Source organism: Benincasa hispida, chromosome 4 (genome assembly GCF_009727055.1).
Source record: "Benincasa hispida cultivar B227 chromosome 4, ASM972705v1, whole genome shotgun sequence".
Lineage (NCBI taxonomy): Eukaryota > Viridiplantae > Streptophyta > Magnoliopsida > Cucurbitales > Cucurbitaceae > Benincasa > Benincasa hispida.
Window position 1 is genome coordinate 33304240 of NC_052352.1, and position 17635 is coordinate 33321874.

Consider the following 17635-nt stretch of genomic DNA (forward strand, 5'->3'; position numbering starts at 1 on the left):
ACCTACTTTTTTAGTTTTCAAAATATAGCTTGGTCTTTTAAACTACTGGTGAAAAGTAGATAACGAAGAAAGAAATTTAAAAATGGAAGTAGTGTCTATAGATTTAATTTTAAAAAACAAAAAACAAAAAAACCAAATGGATACGAATCGGGGCCTTAGAATGAAACTTGATACAACTTGACAAATTTAGAGTATATGAAATAATTTGGCTATATGTACAGCATGCACCATGAACTACAAAGTATAGAATATATTTTAATATCATACATCAACCGAAGCACATGTAATTTGAAGGGATAACCATGGTATTATATTTCTATTAACATGTTTTCATTTTCATCGACATGTCCACATGTCAATGAGTTTGATGTCAACATAATGGGTGAAGACATTTTCATTATATCATAAAAAAATTTAAGAAACATAAGAAAAAACAACAAAATTTCACTAATGTAAATACAGTATCAAATTACAAATCATAAACATTATAACCCATTAATAAAGTACGAAATATGTATTTATTAATTTAATATATATTTTCTTGAATGTTTTCATAAATATCCATCAGCATCAACATTTTTATTGATATCTTCATTCAACATTTCCATAAAATTAAAAACTCAACATTTCCGTCAACATCGACATATTAAACCTGGAATAACCATCTAATATCGATATGGCTAATTGATCAAAATGCAAAACCTAATTGCATTTTGGACCGGTTTGGATTGACTAGGGAAAACAAATATTTTCCAAAAAAATCATTTTTGTTTAAACTCTTTTGATAAATTATTTAAAATACATTTTGAAAGTTTTTTACAAGCTATTTTGAGTAGTTACCAAACATTTCAATTTTTTTCAAAATGATTTATTTTTAAAGTTAAACCAAAACAAACCAAAACACATCATTCGTTTGTTTTCCTTTTCCCAATTTTCCATCTAAACTAATAAAAGATGATCGCTAGCTACAGGGGAGTAAGAGTTGGTTGAATATTGGAGTACATATTCATTACAACAGTCATTTCACTGTTTGATTGAAGGAATCTTTACAATGTTGTATAACCAGGATGGCATAAGATATAAATAATTATGTTAATCAGATATAGATATATATGTATTATTTACATGCATGTACATAATAAATTGACAATTGTATAACCAGAAACAATAGAATAAACTGTACCATGTTTAAGGTTCTGGTTAAATTTCATTCAGGTAGCAAGGGGAGCCTAGAGATACCAGTTCCTTCCCCAGTTAGTGGTTTTGAACTTGATTTTGGTTCTTTAAGATTCTTGTTCTTCAACCTTAATGGAAGAATTTGCAACCTGGGGTTTGGATCAGAACTGGAGTATTCAGCTGCTAACTGATAACTTTCCACAAGTTCAAGTTGTCGGGCGACTATTTCGGAACGTCGAGGCAGAAGTTCGACTGGCTCTCCACCAGGAATGACAATGTATTCAATGGCGAGTCTAACTTCCTGTCAGATTTCGGAACAGGAGAAGATTATGACCATGTCCTTCATAGTGTATATGGAACAATAATAGATCTCAAAAGAATCACACCAATTAAGTGTACAAATACAATTTTCATATCATCAGAATTGGTTTTTAATTATTAAAAACATGATTTTGAAAATGATGAAAATGATTTTCAGCTTTTAATCGTTTCAGAATCACTCCTAAACATGCTAGTACATTTTACTGAACTAGATGAATAGATAACGTAAATTCAAATTCTCTGAACAGGAGTACAATTTTAGACAGAAATAGCAGAGTAAGGTATGATGCTTGCGGAAGACAACAGAATTGCAGTTGAAACTGGAATAGAGTGCCATTAACTATGAATCTAGTTCTAACTTATGATCACATAAAGCAAGAGGGAAAAAGGCACGACTTGTACTAAATGAATAGAAGTTTCAGCACATAAATAAAAATATTATTTAAAATTTGTGCTAATTTTCTGGACGTGATATCAATTGGTATGAAATTTTGTCATATGAAATCAGAAAATTACTTAAAGGACTTCATGTTATAAACGTCCAAAAAAAGCATTTGTTGCGAATTTATAATTCAGATTGGGAAAAACAAAACCTCTTGTTAACAAGTAATGCTAATTGCAACAATGGGCTAATGATTTTGACCATCAGAATCAGTGACATATGATTAAAATTCAAATTTTACTTGCATAAATAATGGGTAATATTGGGCTTGGCAAATGCAAAACAACACACCCGTACGCACAAACAAAAACATCAACGTGCAAAGGAAATTACCTCCAATGCATCTATCTCTTCTAGGGATGGCTTTCTTTTTGGTGCATCATCTTCTATTACAATGTCAGGGGTTTTTCGTGGTTTCTTTGTTGTAGAGCTGGAGTCTATCTTTATAATCATTCGGATTGCCTTGACCATTTGAGCCATAGTGTTTGACTGTGTAATGATAGAATTGTAAATATCTAAAGAAAGAATGTGCTCATTTTTTAGTTATAGAAGAAAAGAGTAACGACCTTACTTGAACAGATCCGTTCTATAGGTTGTATATCTGTGTCCTTGAGTTCTAAAGTTATAGAAGTAAAGCATACCTTGATTACAAATACAGGCAAATGGTGAAATTTTGCTACACTTCGGACCCATGGGTTTTGCTTCATTTCATTACTGGTTGCTAATATTGCATCAGCAGATTCAATGTCATCAGTTACGTCTATTTCATTCTCAAGCCCCAATACTTGTGCCACTTGAAGTAGATCAGATTCAAGAATCTGAAAGTGCCAAATCAAGGGCATCAGCACATTTTTATTGTGAAATATAGTAATCAAAAAGTACATCATTGTAAGCTTAAGTATTACCACATTATTCCATCCCATCCCAAATGCAACCGCCCCCAACACCAAACCATACAGAACAAACGTTTAAGTTATTAATCATAATTTATATTCAAACATCGGATTTACCTTATAAGTATAGACTCGCACAGGTGAGCTCTTCTTGCTCACAGGTCTACTCTTAGACTGATGAGAAAAGTGACCAACGTCTTCTATGTCAGAATCATGATCAGCAATGATGTTATGATCTTTTAAATTTACTCTTCCTTGAAGACTCGTTTCGTGTTTTCGAGATGGCTCCATGGAATGGTTAGCATAAGTTTCCATATGACGTACTTCCAAGTTAGAGTCACTATCAGCAATAATGTTACCATCTTTTGAAGGTAATCTTTCGTGAAGACCAAAACTCTTTACATGATTTGGAGATGGCCCCATAGAATGGTTGGCATAAGTATCTACATGACGTACTTCAAAAAGAGGAGTTTTTCCTACACCAATGAGAAGACAAACGGTAGGTGATCAATTGTACAAATATATTTGAAGGAGTACAGTGTAACAATTTCAAATTAGTTGGAGAAAGTACCTGCTAATATTGCATCAACTGTTGTATCCAATCTGTGATGAACACGACATTCAGTTTTGGATATCATCTCAACTGCACAAGTAAAAGTAGAAGGTCCTTTTCTCTCTAGAATTGTCTTCTGCACTTTTCTTTTCCTTGCTTCCTCGTCACCAAGGGTCACACTCTATGTCCAAGAAAATGAAAAGAAAAACAAAAACAATAGCAACTTTCATCAATATACTTCCGTTATAGAAAACAGGATTAGTAAGACAGCTAGCAGTTCACAAAACTTTTTTCCTCCACGATGATGTGACAGAAATGATGGCTACGGAGCACATCTTCATTTAACACTTGACTAACAATTGCTCATATACTCTAGTTAAAGGCACGTGCATATACATTAGATGCAGGCTGAGAGAAATCAAAGGATTTTTTTCACACCTCAATGCCACCAACAAGGATTTGCAATGATGGATTTTTTATGATGTTGTCAATGGTGATCCCGTGAGCTGTCCCTACGAGCTGAACTCCTCTTTGAGCAATGGTGCTGGCAGCTAGTGCTTCAAGTTCTGTTCCAATTTCATCAATGATTATGGTTTCAGGCATGTGGTTCTCCACTGCTTCAATCATAACCTACACAGAAAGCAACTCGAACCTTGACGTGGGACTATCAAATGAAGTAATGGTCAAAACCATAATTGTGTCTTGTGCTCTCACTGTGTGCTGCATGTTAACATTAGGGACTTGCATCCTCCTTGCACTGCCTATTCCTGCATGGGGAACATCTCCATCACCTCCAATTTCATTGGAAGTATCCACAATAACAACACGTTTCTTGTGGTCATCTGCCAACATCCGAGCAATTTCTCTGCATAAGACGAAGAATACAAGAGAGAGATTTTATCCCATGATTCCATGTGGTAAGTAAAGGGAGGGTAGGCCATAACTTAAACAATGTAAGACTACAAAGAAAGTTCAGTTTAGCTCATTCTTTATGGCCTATACTTGGAGTTAGAAGTTGAAAAACAATATCCTCATTCTTATGGTGTGGTATTTTGAGATGCATTGATCCAAAGACTTGTTATAAACGTTGCCTCCACTGGTTTTCTTACACTTTTTAGTACAACGTTCTGCCAATCAAGACTCAAGAAAAAGGGAAGAATAATAAGAGATTTGAGTTTTCTAGTTGTTCTTAGTAAATCTACATACCTGATTAATGTGGTTTTCCCAACTCCTGGCGGTCCAATGACCAAGATGGAACCTCCACCCTCAACTAAATCACGAATGATCTCAGCACTTCCAGAGACAGAACGTCCCACCCGACAAGTAAGACCAATAATTTGCATTTTACGGTTCCGAATTGCACTTATCCGATGCAAAGATCTGTCCATGCCAGATCGGTTGTCATCTGAGAAGTCTCCAACCTAAATAACAGACCAAGTTCCCAAAAATTTAATTAATCTTCAACCTTTAGATGGCCTAATTCAACAACTTTTGATATATTTTTTAACTATATGGTTTTCATTTGAGCCTCGTTATTTTACAAGACAACTTTGTGCCATGTTTCAATAAATTTCAGCAGAGCCAATCACAAAAGGGACGAGTTTGACGCTGCTAAATGTGTATCGTAAATTACATCTGACAGGGGAGCTGAATCTTAATTCTTACATAGCATTTCCGTATGAAAATTACGTCTAGTTCATCCACTATTTCCAACTTTATGCACAATAATTCAGAAAATAAACATTAATTATAATCCGATTAAGAGTGAATCATATATATTTTGGAGGATAAAAAAAATACTCAAATCATCACCTTAGATATCGCGTGGCTTAGATCTTCATGCTTCACAGGCTCTTCCGAAATGGCCCAATCCCCCGATGGAAACCTAGCAATTGGGTTCCTTCCCAAATCCAAGACTACCTCAATCAATTCCCGAAATTCAGTGTGCGAGCTCAGCTCCTTCCTCATCCTCGAAGGCAAAAGTTCAATAAACATCTCCAACTCCGCAGTAGCCTCCGACTGCGACGAAGTCGAAGCAGAGTCTGAATCCAAGTTGGAATTCGAATTCGACAAATTCGTCAACAACCCATTCCCTGAAAACAACCGATCAGACGACGGCCTACGAATTTCAGGGGAACGAAACGACGGAGCTGAAGATTCAGACGAAACAACCCCCTTACGCACACGACGTGTTCGACGAAACGACGAGGAGAATTTCGAAACGGAATGAGAGTTTTGCAAATATGCAAGAGTCGAAATAGGGATTTGATTCGCCGAATGCCACGAACTGTGGAGATCAATCAGCAAAAAATGCGAATTCAAAGCTCTCATCCTCGCTCAGTCCTTGACTTCTGTGAACCCAATTTCTGTTTCGAATTTGTTAAATGAAGAAAAACCCAGATATGGGGAAGAGATTGAGAATGAGTAGAACAAGAAAGATGATGATGATGAAGAAGAAGAAGAAGAAGAAGAAGAAGAAGATTCGGAGTATCTCCTTTTCGGGATGGAGATTTTGGAGGGAAAGTGGGAGCCACCAGAGCGAACAGCGAGCTGCTCTTGACCGTTGAAGCCTTCGGGGATGTAGCGACTTAAAACAGACCACACATTTTTATTTTTATTCTTATTTTGGACAAAATAAAGAAGAAGAAGAAGGTTGAATTGAATAGAATTGGCTTCTTTTACCCAAATCCTTGGAACTCTTTGAAAAATCTTTCATTTGCTTTGTTAGCCAATTGCTTGGAACTCTTTATTGACATGCAACCTTCCTAAAAAATATATTTTTTTTTTTTAAAAAATAAACTATATGTAAAAATATCTTTATCATCCTCATACTTAAAAAATTCTGTTCATTTTAGCCTAAAAAAGCTCCCAAAAGAACTAATAGTTAAAAAAAATGAATGAAAATAATAAAAATAAGATAAAATTGAAAAGGTTATTCCTCCTTCCTAAGATACCAAGGATGTGTTTGAATATTGTCATGTATTCTCCAATTTGCTACAGTATTTACTATTTACTATAGTTTTTACTATTTTACATTCATCGTTTTTTATTCTTTGCAACACTATTTACCATTTTCTTCTTAAATTAAAGTAGTTTACACCTCAAACACATACTATTATAATCCAAATTAAAATAATCTATACCACAAATACAAACTATTATAATCCAATTATAATAACATAGGACTATAATAATCAACTCCTTGTCTCAAACGCCGCTTAAATAATTAAGGACGGCTAGTAACTCGTAGTCTCATATGTATGATTGTGCTTTTAGGAAGAGAGTAAGCTTTTGACACATCACTGACTCATGTATGATTTACTCTTCAGTTTCAACTTAAGCTCTCCCTAAATTTGAGCTCCCCTCACTTTTAAATAATATTTTTCCAAGCTTTGTTATGAGATACCCTGAATATAATAAGGATATTTGTGGTAATGAGTTGAATTATTTAGTCTTACATTTTAGTCGTGGGCTCGTATAATGATAAGTTAATAAGTAATGGGAAATTGGAATTGATGTTTTTTAGTCATTGAAATTAAGAAAGTGGTGCCCTTAACATCATCATTGTAAGTTTGAAATTAATATTTTTTTAGTATAATAGATGTGAGAGGATTTAAACCAATAACATTTTGGTTGCTAACACATATTACATGTCAGGTGATCTACGCTAACTGGGACAATTATTTTAAAGTATCATGCCCTTATATATAGTTTAAACTCTAAATAAGATACATGTATATATTTAATGTTAACATAGGCATAGTTAAATTGGAAAATACACTCATCCACCAAAATAAAAAAGATTCGTATAATCACTATTAAACTTTTAAAAAATGGTCTATAAGTTATGAGTCTAATTCTTATCTAGTCTCGTGCTCAAAATATAACACTTTTACTCTGAATTGTTTAGTTTAACTTCCCTTCGGTTTTTTAGATTTCAAAATGTTACAATTTTACTTTTGAATATTGAATTTAGTTTTGAATCGGTTCATAAATTTCATTTTATTGTATTTTTACCTTTAATTTTGATCAATGCTTATTTTGATAGTTGATGTAATATTTTAAAAAATGTAACATTTTTAAGTTCATGACTTAAATAGGAATTAGGCTCAAAATTTGTGGAACAAAATATATAAGATTAGAAACTAGGGTTTTCATCGGTTGGGTTGAGTTGAGTTGAGTTGAGTTGAGTTGAGTTGGGTTGGGTTGAAACACTTTTTAGATCCAACCTAATTGTTCGGGTTGTAAATTTTTTTTAACCCAAATATCTCTTATTAAAAAATAAACTCAACCCAACCCAACCATGAAATATTTTGGTTGGGTTGATTCGGGTTAATCGGATCATTTATTTACAATTTTGTTATAAAAAGAAGCAAAACACAAATATGTAAAAATCTAATTTAATTATTTTCATATATTGAATTGAGATTAACTACTCAACTTTAATCTATATAGTGTAAATTTTATTTTTAAAGTACAAAGAAACTACCTTTAAGAGTTGTTGAAGAATAAATTATTAAAAAAATTATTAAAATTAATATATGTATAAATAATTGTGTTATAAGTAATATATATATATATATATATATTAAAATTAATAATAAATTCGAGTTATTCGAATCATATTAGGTAAATCTATGAACTAATCAAACCCATAAAATTTTTATTTATTTGAACTCAACCCAAATAAATTGATAAATCAATCTAAACTGTTTGAATTAATCGTTTTTTTTATCATGAATAAACGTAAAGGGGGAGGGGGACCGAAATGGCCACTTTCAACGTGCCGTGTGATGATTTGTAGTTTGTAGTTGAAAAAATCATAACGAAAATAAAGTAACAAATTTTGATTCTAAAATGAAACATCCGACCTGCCGGATTCGAACCAGCGACCTAAGGATTACAGCATCCTACTACAGTCCTCCGCTCTACCAACTGAGCTAAGGTCGGATAATGATTAAAAAATCATTTTTAATTAAATATTATTATCAATATTATTTCAACTGTCATCGCATTAAATTGGAAAACTATTCACTGTTTTGTTTTTTATTTAAAAAGTAAAAATTAAAAAAAATAGAAAATTCTTATAAATAGAAAAATCCCAAAAATATTTATATTTTATAGTAAAAAGTTTTAAAAGTATTTTGTACTTTTGGAACATTTTGCTATAAAGTGTAAATATTTTTTATAGTTAAAAAGGTCCTAATAAAATATTCACTCTTTTATATTAGTTGAAAACGCGACTAAAGTTATTGAAAAACTAAAGATATATATGTATCATGAATATTATGATAATAGATGCTCATGCTTAGTGTTCTGCTCATTGACCATGTGTCATGTCCAAATTTCTAAGTGTTGTCCATGTGTTCTCAACAAACATTATAGTGTCCATGTAATCCACCTCCTACTTGCCAAATTGTTTATAAGTAGTGACATTTTGTGGGTTTTAAAACATAAACACATTGGCAAGGTCCATGAAAATTAGAGAAAGTAGAGAATTTAGATAAATTTCTTATTCTATATTTTGTTAATTTATTTTATTTTATTTATTTATATACTATGTTTAATTTATTTTAATATTTATTTATTTATTTTATTTATTATTATATCTTATTGGTATCTGTGTACCTGTTGTGCTCTTCAAGTTCACCACACGTTATAAGTACAAGTTTCTATCGTTTTTCTTGCTAAAGGTAGGTCCTAAAGATATATTGGTTTTTTCTTCTTCGTTATAATTAATAAATTTAATGTTATTTTACATATTTAATATCTATTAAATTTATAATATAAATACAATATTTCATGATAGTGCTACCATGATAATTTTCACAAAATTAGAATTTATCGCCCCTTAATATTAACTGTAATAATTATTTGTCATTAGTACTTGATGTCAAAATGCACCTGGATGCCATAAAAATGTGATCATCAGAAAACATTTTTTCTTCAAAGCTCGTCGTAAATGGATTGAATTGAGGCTCCAAAATTTTAAATCAATATATTAAAGAAGATATTTTTCTATATTTCGGATATGCTCCTGCAATAGCAATATCGAGAGAAAGTTTTAAACAGTATTTTGAACTAATTTCATGTCTTCTCGTGACCGAACAAAATAACGAGTCATTAATGAAAAATCATGAATCTCGACCAATCGGGACGACACCATTCCCTAAAGTGAATGTCGTGAATAGTAATAACAATCATGGTCGTGATCAAGGTCATGACCGTGGCAAATGAATAAATAATTATTATTTTTGTGGTGGTCGTTCTAATCATTCAAATTTCAAAAGAACTTTACAAAATGATGATCACAAGGGAAAAGTTCCACAAGATAAAAGTTCAAAACTGTTGAAAATAAATGCTTTTGATGCGGAATAACTGCATTGGTCACATACCTGTTGTACGTCAAAACACTTAGTTGATCTCTTTCAAGCCTCCCTGAAGGAAAAAAGGAAAAATGTGGAACAAATTTTACATACTTGAATAATGAGATATTTTACCCATCCAATATAACAAATTTGGATGTGGCATGTTTTTTCTCTTGAAATGAAAATTGACACGATTGATGGCATAACAGGCGTTTCTTTAGATTTTGAGAATATTTAGTATTAATGTTGTCTATTTTTTTAAAAAAAAAAATTATTTTCATGTTTTTTTCCTTGGTTAATATTAAATTTTGTATATTTCAAGTGTCGTTTTTCTCATTGTAATTATTTTCTTTTAGTGAAGAAATCTTGATCATTTTCATAAGTTGGATGACTAAAAAATGAGTAAAGAAATCTATGTCTGGCAAACAGTGCAACTACACATACAATACTTACAAGTAGAAAATACTTTTCCAAACTGACAATGCTAGAAGCAAAAGTCAATACAATATTAGGTTATACAAACCTGATTGAAGGGTTTAGAATTGACAATGCACTATTTTTGTTGAGGTTGGTGTCCTAAATCTCGTAAGGTCCTATAGTTTGTAGTTGCATTGTACAAACATCTTGTTTATTTCAATTTTAATTGCATTAACCACAAATCAATAAACTAACATCTAATGTTATCTTTTCGCTTAAACATGTATGTACAGATATACGGGCATGTTTAAGTGATAACCTAAATGATATGTACTAGATGGATAAGGCTGGATACCTTATCCTAGTGACACTACGAGTATGACTCGCTTTGTAGATGTTACAATTGTTGTAAAATGCTACAAATGATCTAATCCAGATCATTCATGGGAAGACATGTGAGCAAGGATATTTTATACAAATGAGTTTGTATAAGACCGGACCACGAAATGTTTAGTCTCGTTATATAATGTTGTTCATAATAGAAACTTACATTTCACTAGGATGATCATAGGTAACATGACCTGAATCCTGAGTGAGTTATATGGGTGAGCCTATGAAGGCGATCCTTTGATTTGTATGGGTGAGAGTGGTCGGATTGCTAAGTCTACTATTTTGGGGATTCGTCTGATTGAGGAGTTGGGAACACAACTACACAAGAAGAAATTCACTCATTCCCCAACGTCAGGGTAAGTAGATAAATTATTCCCTTAAGAGCTGATTCCAAGGCTTGAGTAATGTGGTGTCACACCCTCTCTTGGCCCAAGAGGAAATTGATCATAGTTGGACTATGATTTATCATTGTAGAGGGATCCATGGTACTTAAGAAGTTAGATGTAACTATAGGGGCAAAACGATAATTTTGGCCCAGCTGTACTTACGAGCAATTTGTAAAAGGTCATTGTACTGTTGACTAGTTATATCCAATGGACACAGAAATATATCTGCAGTGCGAAGAGTGTAACTGTCGGTCTTTAGTGGAGTGCCCGACAGTTAACTGATGGTGAATAATTAATTAAACTCCTTTAATTAAATTATTCGAATCATTCAAATTAATTGAGGGAATTAATTATATAATTAATTTAATTTTAATTATATATGATATAATTACTGTAATATATTTGACACATTATAATATAAAGTATATTTAAGTATATTTAAGAGGAAATAAATATATGTATATGATTTAAATATTAATTATATGAATTTGGTTCATATAATTAAATTTAATATAAATAGGATTTATATTAAATGCAATTGATAAGAGAATAGAAACTATAGGTTATATTGTATGATACAATATAGAAACTATAGGTACTACAAGAAGAAGAGGCTTTAGTTTAATTAAATTTTAAACTAGTGGTACTACAAGAAACTTTATTACAAGGCACACGTTCTTAAGTACGAGATTAAAGTTTCTTTTTAAGATACGAAAGAGGTGAAGAAGAGACTTTAGTTCTATTAAAAATGACTAGAAATTATAGTCAAAATGTTTCAAGAGAAATTTGAAAGGATTAATAGGTCATGATCACTATCGAGTGAGGTATGATGTTTTGGTTCTTCATGTAACATGCATAAAAGGAAGAAGAATTACTAGTTGGAGCATAAAACGATAGTATGAGGAAATCTTTACAAGACCTAAGTAAGATGAATTGTTCAAGGAAGGCCAAGATGGTTGAAATTATAGTTGTCTTTAAATAAGAGAAAACTAGTTGTTGGATTGAAAAATTCTTAAGGTACTTGGGTTTGAACTATGTGTTTGTTGCAATGAAAAGATTCAAGTTTAATTACTTATGTCAAGAGAAAGGATAAGTATTTGTAGTATAAAAGCAATGTTATCTTGTGAGAAATATCCTATTAAAGTTATAAGTTTGGAATGAAATTTTAGATTTCTGGGAAAGGTTATAAAGGGTCATATGTCTTGGTTTAGAAATTATGTTTCACTCGAGAAGTGAAAAGTGCACCTTCAAGTTGTTGAGTTAAGCAAGGATAAATGTGAAGAAAAATAAAAATATTTAAGGAAAGATTTTATTAATTTAAAGAGGTAAATGGAAATTAATGTATTCAAGACTCGCAAATAGTTGAGTATGGTTTGGATTTTAAGATATGATATGGGTGGTTATATTGTATATATGATTAAATATGGATGATAGTTATATTTGATATAACATATAGTTTAATATATATTATATGATAAGATAGTTATTATATAAATATATATTAATTGATCGATTTATTAAAATAAATTAACTTTATTTAATTTATTTTTAATCAATTGTTGGAAGGACATTGTAACTCCCTCCCTCTCTTTTCTCTAAAACATGAGAGTGGGGCTGAATGATGGTTTCTGCTATTCTTCAATGAGTTAATAGAGATACAGAAACGCTCTCTGGAAAATAATTTTTCTATGAGATATTCCTCCTCTTATCTTTTAATATTCCCTCCTAATTAAAATAGTCAGAGCCCACAAACTCTTGGGTTCTCATCCCAGAAAATACCAAGGTAACCTTTGTAGTGGTGTTCATTAGTTCGAGGGATTCAATTGAAGAATTGTTCTTTAAAGGTAGGGGTTTTCTAACCCATTTTATTTTTCCTGTATTTTGTTTTTTTTTTTCAAGCATGCTGGATTTTTCTAAATCAAATGCATGGTTTTTTTCCTCTACTATAAAATTTTATATACTATGAATTTTGGGATTTGGGTCCGATCCCTACTTCCACTCAAGGACCTCTAACAGGGTTCCTTCATTTCTCTAGTCAATTAAAGAGAAATCTACTTAGTTTTAAAGATACGTTGCGATGGTTATCATATTGAGATTGATAGAAAGAATAATATTGAGTATCTTTATATTATATCTATTGTCTCATAAGAAAAACGTATACTGGAAGAGTTTCCTGCTTTATAGGGTTGGCAAAAATCCCTACCCCAATTGGGGTCAAATCGGGGACCCAAAACGACTCTCGAACCAGAGACAAGGCGGAGATGGGGAAGGTATTCCCCGCCTTGTCCTCGTCCTCGATCCCACCCCAATTTTTTTTAAATTTTTTAATACATATATTTATTTATGTGTGTGAGAGAGAGCTTTAAAGCTATTGTTTTTGTTTTTTTTACTTTTTTTTTATTTCATTTCATTTTTTAACTTTTTATTAAATTTTAAAATAAAGAAATGTTAAAAATTCTTTTTTATTAATAATTTAAATAAATAAATCAATAATAATTCCAACTTTTTACGTAAAAGTATACCAGTTTAATATAAATACAATTTTTTTATTTTAAATAAAAAATAATAGACGGAGAATTTTTTTTCCACGAGGACTTGATCCCCGAATGAAGATTCCCCAACCCCCACTCCTCAAAATCAAGAATGGGGTGGGGACAGAGATTAAAAATCTCCATGGAGAAAAGGATGGGGAGTGCATCCTCGGCCCTGCCCCGCCCCGTTGCCAACCCTACTACTTTATCTTCTAGATTATATTATATTCATATGCGAGTAATTGAAACATACACAATAATGAACCTGAAGTTCATGAATCTAGACATATTTACAATTTGGCATGACAAATTAGGTCATCCAGGGTCTATAATGATGAGAATAATTATTGAGAATTCAAATGGACATCTATTAAAGACCTAAAAGATTTTTCAATCTAATGCATTATCATGTGATGCTTGCTTTCAAGAAAAATTGATAATTAGACTATCACCAGCTAAAGTGGAAATTGAATCCCCTACATTTTTAGAATGAATTTATGGTGATACATGTGGACCTATTAACCCACAAAGTGGACCATTTAAATATTTTATGGTATTAGTGGACGCATCCAGTATATGGACACACATGTGCTTATTATCAAGTCGAAATCTTGCATTTGTAAAAGATTACTTGCTTAAAAAATTAAGTTAAGAGTACAATTTTCTAATTATATAATTAAGATCATTCGTCTTGGAAATTCTGGTGAATTTACATCCCATGCTTTTGATAATTATTGTATGTCAATTGGGATAAGTGTTTCACATCCTGTAGCTCATGTTCATACAAAAAATGCTTTAGCAGAAGCATTCACAAAACGCTTGCAGTTAATTGCTAGACCATAGCTTGTGAGAGCTAAGCTTTCTGCATCTATTTGAGGACATACTATTTTGCATGCAATGTCACTTGTACGCATTAGACCACAATGGAAGCGTTTTGTTAGAACGCCTTGCATCCCGCAATTCGGTTTTTACAATAAACAAAACCATCATACTAAAGAGAATGTATAAACATGTAAATTAGCATGTATCAAGGAAAAGATTATAACGATCCTTACCTTTGTGCATGCCCCAAGTGCCATGAACAATCCTCTCCAAGGTTCCAACGAATGAATCTCCAAACGGTCTTGATCACGAACAACTCCTTGAGAGATCTCGAACACTACCACGAGAGTTACCTCGTTATTCTCTAGGGTTTCATTAGAGGAATAGGTGGTATCTAACTAATGGGAGAGGGAAAGGAGAAAAGAGTTTGAAAAGTAGAAAGGATTTGGCTTAGAGAAAATTCTGCACAATAACACTATGATGTTGTTGTTGGGGTTGATGCCCTAAATCTCGTAGAGTCCTATAGTTTGTAAATGTTTTGAACAAACTCATTGTGTATTTAATAAAATATATGATATTTTATTTCATATTTTAGTTGCATTAACCACAAGCCAATGAACTAATATCCAAGGTTATCTTGTAACTTAAACATGTATGTAGAGACATATGGGTGGATTATGTTTAAGTGATAATCTAAATGGTCTATAGTAGATGGATAAAGTTGGGTACCTTATTCTGGTGATACTACGAGTATGGCCCACTTTGTAGGCGTTACAATTATTGTAAAGTGCTATGAATGATCTGATCATGATCATTCATGTATAAATATGTAAGTGGAGATATTTTATACAGAGAAGTTTGTATAAGACCAGACCCCGAAATATTTAGTCTCATTATATAACACCGTTTATAATATATACTTACATTTCACTAGGATGACCATAGATAACATTATCTAAATCTTGAGTGAGTTGTGAACTCCTGCCTATGAGGGCGGTCCTTTGATTTGTATGAGTGAGAGTGGCCAGATCGCCGACTCAATAAGCCTAACATTTCGAGGATTCATCTGATTGGGGAGCTAGGAACACAACTACAAAGAAGGAATTCACTTCTTCCTCAAGATCCGAGTAAGTAGATAAATAGCTCTCTTAAGAGTTGATTATGGGGCTTGAACAACGTGGCGCCACACCCTCTCCTAGCTTGAGAGGGGTTTGGTCATAGTTGGACTATGATCTATTGTTCATTGGAGGGATCGGTGGTACTTAAGGAGTTAGATGTAACTATAGGGGCAAAATGGTAATTTATGGCCTGAGGCGCCACACCCTCTCCTGGCCTGGGAGGGGTTTGGTCATAGTTGGACTATGATCTATTGTTCATTTGAGGGATCGGTAGTACTTAAGGAGTTAGATGTAACTACAGGGGCAAAACGGTAATTTGACCTAGCTGTACTTACGAGCAATTTATGAAGAGTCGTCGTATTGTTGATTGGTTATATCCAATGGACATAGAAATATACCTATAGTGCGAGAGTGCAGCCATCAGTCTTTAGTGAAGTACCCGACAGTTACCGATGGTGAATAACTTAATTAAAGAGTTTGATTAATTGTTCATGTAACATTGAAGCTTCAAGCTACATGTTCATGAGGTGCTCTTGGTAGCTCAATAGGATGAAATGAGAATCGGTTTTTGGATTAATTTGAATTGTTCAAATTACTTGAGGGATTTAATTGTATATGATATAATTTTAATTATATATGATATAATTAGTGAAGGAATCTCGACATGAGGAGATCCTTGAATAAAAATGGATCGTCCAAATTCCATCAATTATTGAATACAAAATTTACAGTCATCATACAAGAGATATGCATTTAACATTAAATTACAGCATGCCTTAAGCAAGAAACAAGTTCAAGAGATATCACCTTTGAAGAACCTTTCTTCACGAATCCCTCAAACAATCACGAACAAAACTCCTTCTTCGTGAATCTCCTTCTTCTCACCCGGACACTACCAGTCAAGAACCCTCTGTATTCTCTTTTGGGATTAAATGATTCAAGCAGGAGTTGTGGGCTTTGCTTGAATCCTTGGTAGAGGGAAGAAGAAGGAAAGGATGAGATTTTTCTTAGAGTACTCTTCTCTTAGATGGAGAACACTAGTAGAAGATGATCTCTCTCCAACCAATTTGAAAAACACGTTAATTATTGAGAGAATATGGGGAGGGAGTTATAACTCATTTTTTTTTATTAATTTCAAATAAATTAATAAAATATAATATATTAACTGCTTTATTATATATACGTTATATGTTATATCAAATATAACATATAGCCTATAGTTTTATATTGCATCAAATACAACATAAACTATACTTTTTATTCTCTCTCGACTATACATGATATTTAATATAAATCACATTTATGTTAAATCCACTTATATGAATCTCATTCAAATAAATGATATTCGGATCATATCCAAATATTTTATTCCTCTCAATATAAATCATATAATTGGTATTTGAATCATATTCAAATTTCTCTCATAATGTATCGAATACATTATAATTAATTTATATAATTAATTCCCTCAATTAATTTGAACACTTTAAATTAATCCAAAGATTAAATCCCTATTGAGCTATAGTGGGGACCTTATGGACTTGTAGATTGAAGCTTCAATGGTACTCAGATAATTAATTAAACAATTTAATTAAATTACCCAACATCCGTTAATTGCTGGTCACTCCACCAAAGACCGACAACTGCACTCTTTGCACTACAGATAAATTTCGGTGTCCATTGGATATAACCTATCAACAGTGTGATGACCCTTCATAAATTCACAAATTGCTTATAAGTACAGTTGGGCCAAAAAACCGTTTTGCCCCTGTAGTTACATCTAACTTCTTAAGTACAACTGATTCCTCTAATGAACAATAAGTCATAGTCCCACTATGATCAAGTCCTCTCGGGCCAGAAGAGGGTGTGGCCACTATGTTCAAGACTCGGAATCAGCCCTTAAGAGATTAATTTATCTATTTGCCCCTGCATCTGGGAAGGAGTGAATTCCGACTTGTGTAACTAAGTTCCTAGCTCCCCAATCAGATGAGCAGGAGTTCACAACTCACTCAGAATTCAGGTCATGTCACCTATGGTCATCCTAGTGAATTGTAAGTCTCTATTATTAACGGCGTTATATAAAGAGACTAATCATTTTGTGGCTTGTGATGTATAATATATGATATTTACTTCACTTCTTGACTTTGCACATTTGGATGTTTTATTTGCTTTACCATAAACCAATAAACTTAAAATCCCTTGTTGTCTTTATATAACT

General features: G+C 32.4%; 1 protein-coding gene and 1 non-coding gene across 2 annotated transcripts; both read right to left on the reverse strand.

Annotated features, from left to right (window-relative positions):
- Positions 1–982: 982 nt before the first annotated feature.
- LOC120075899 (protein SEEDLING PLASTID DEVELOPMENT 1) lies at positions 983–5957 on the reverse strand. Its single transcript, XM_039029640.1, has 9 exons — positions 5198–5957; positions 4592–4806; positions 4100–4250; positions 3824–4015; positions 3404–3566; positions 2950–3308; positions 2581–2757; positions 2273–2428; positions 983–1477 (listed from the first exon to the last, which is right to left on the reverse strand). The coding sequence occupies exons 1-9, from the start codon at positions 5714–5716 to the stop codon at positions 1208–1210; spliced, it is 2202 nt and encodes a 733-aa protein (XP_038885568.1). The 5' UTR covers positions 5717–5957; the 3' UTR covers positions 983–1207.
- A 2293-nt stretch (positions 5958–8250) lies between these two features.
- Positions 8251–8335, reverse strand: TRNAY-GUA. Its single transcript is given in 2 exon segments — positions 8251–8286; positions 8299–8335. It is a non-coding gene; the product is annotated as a tRNA-Tyr (tRNA).
- Between the last annotated feature and the right edge of the window lie 9300 nt (positions 8336–17635).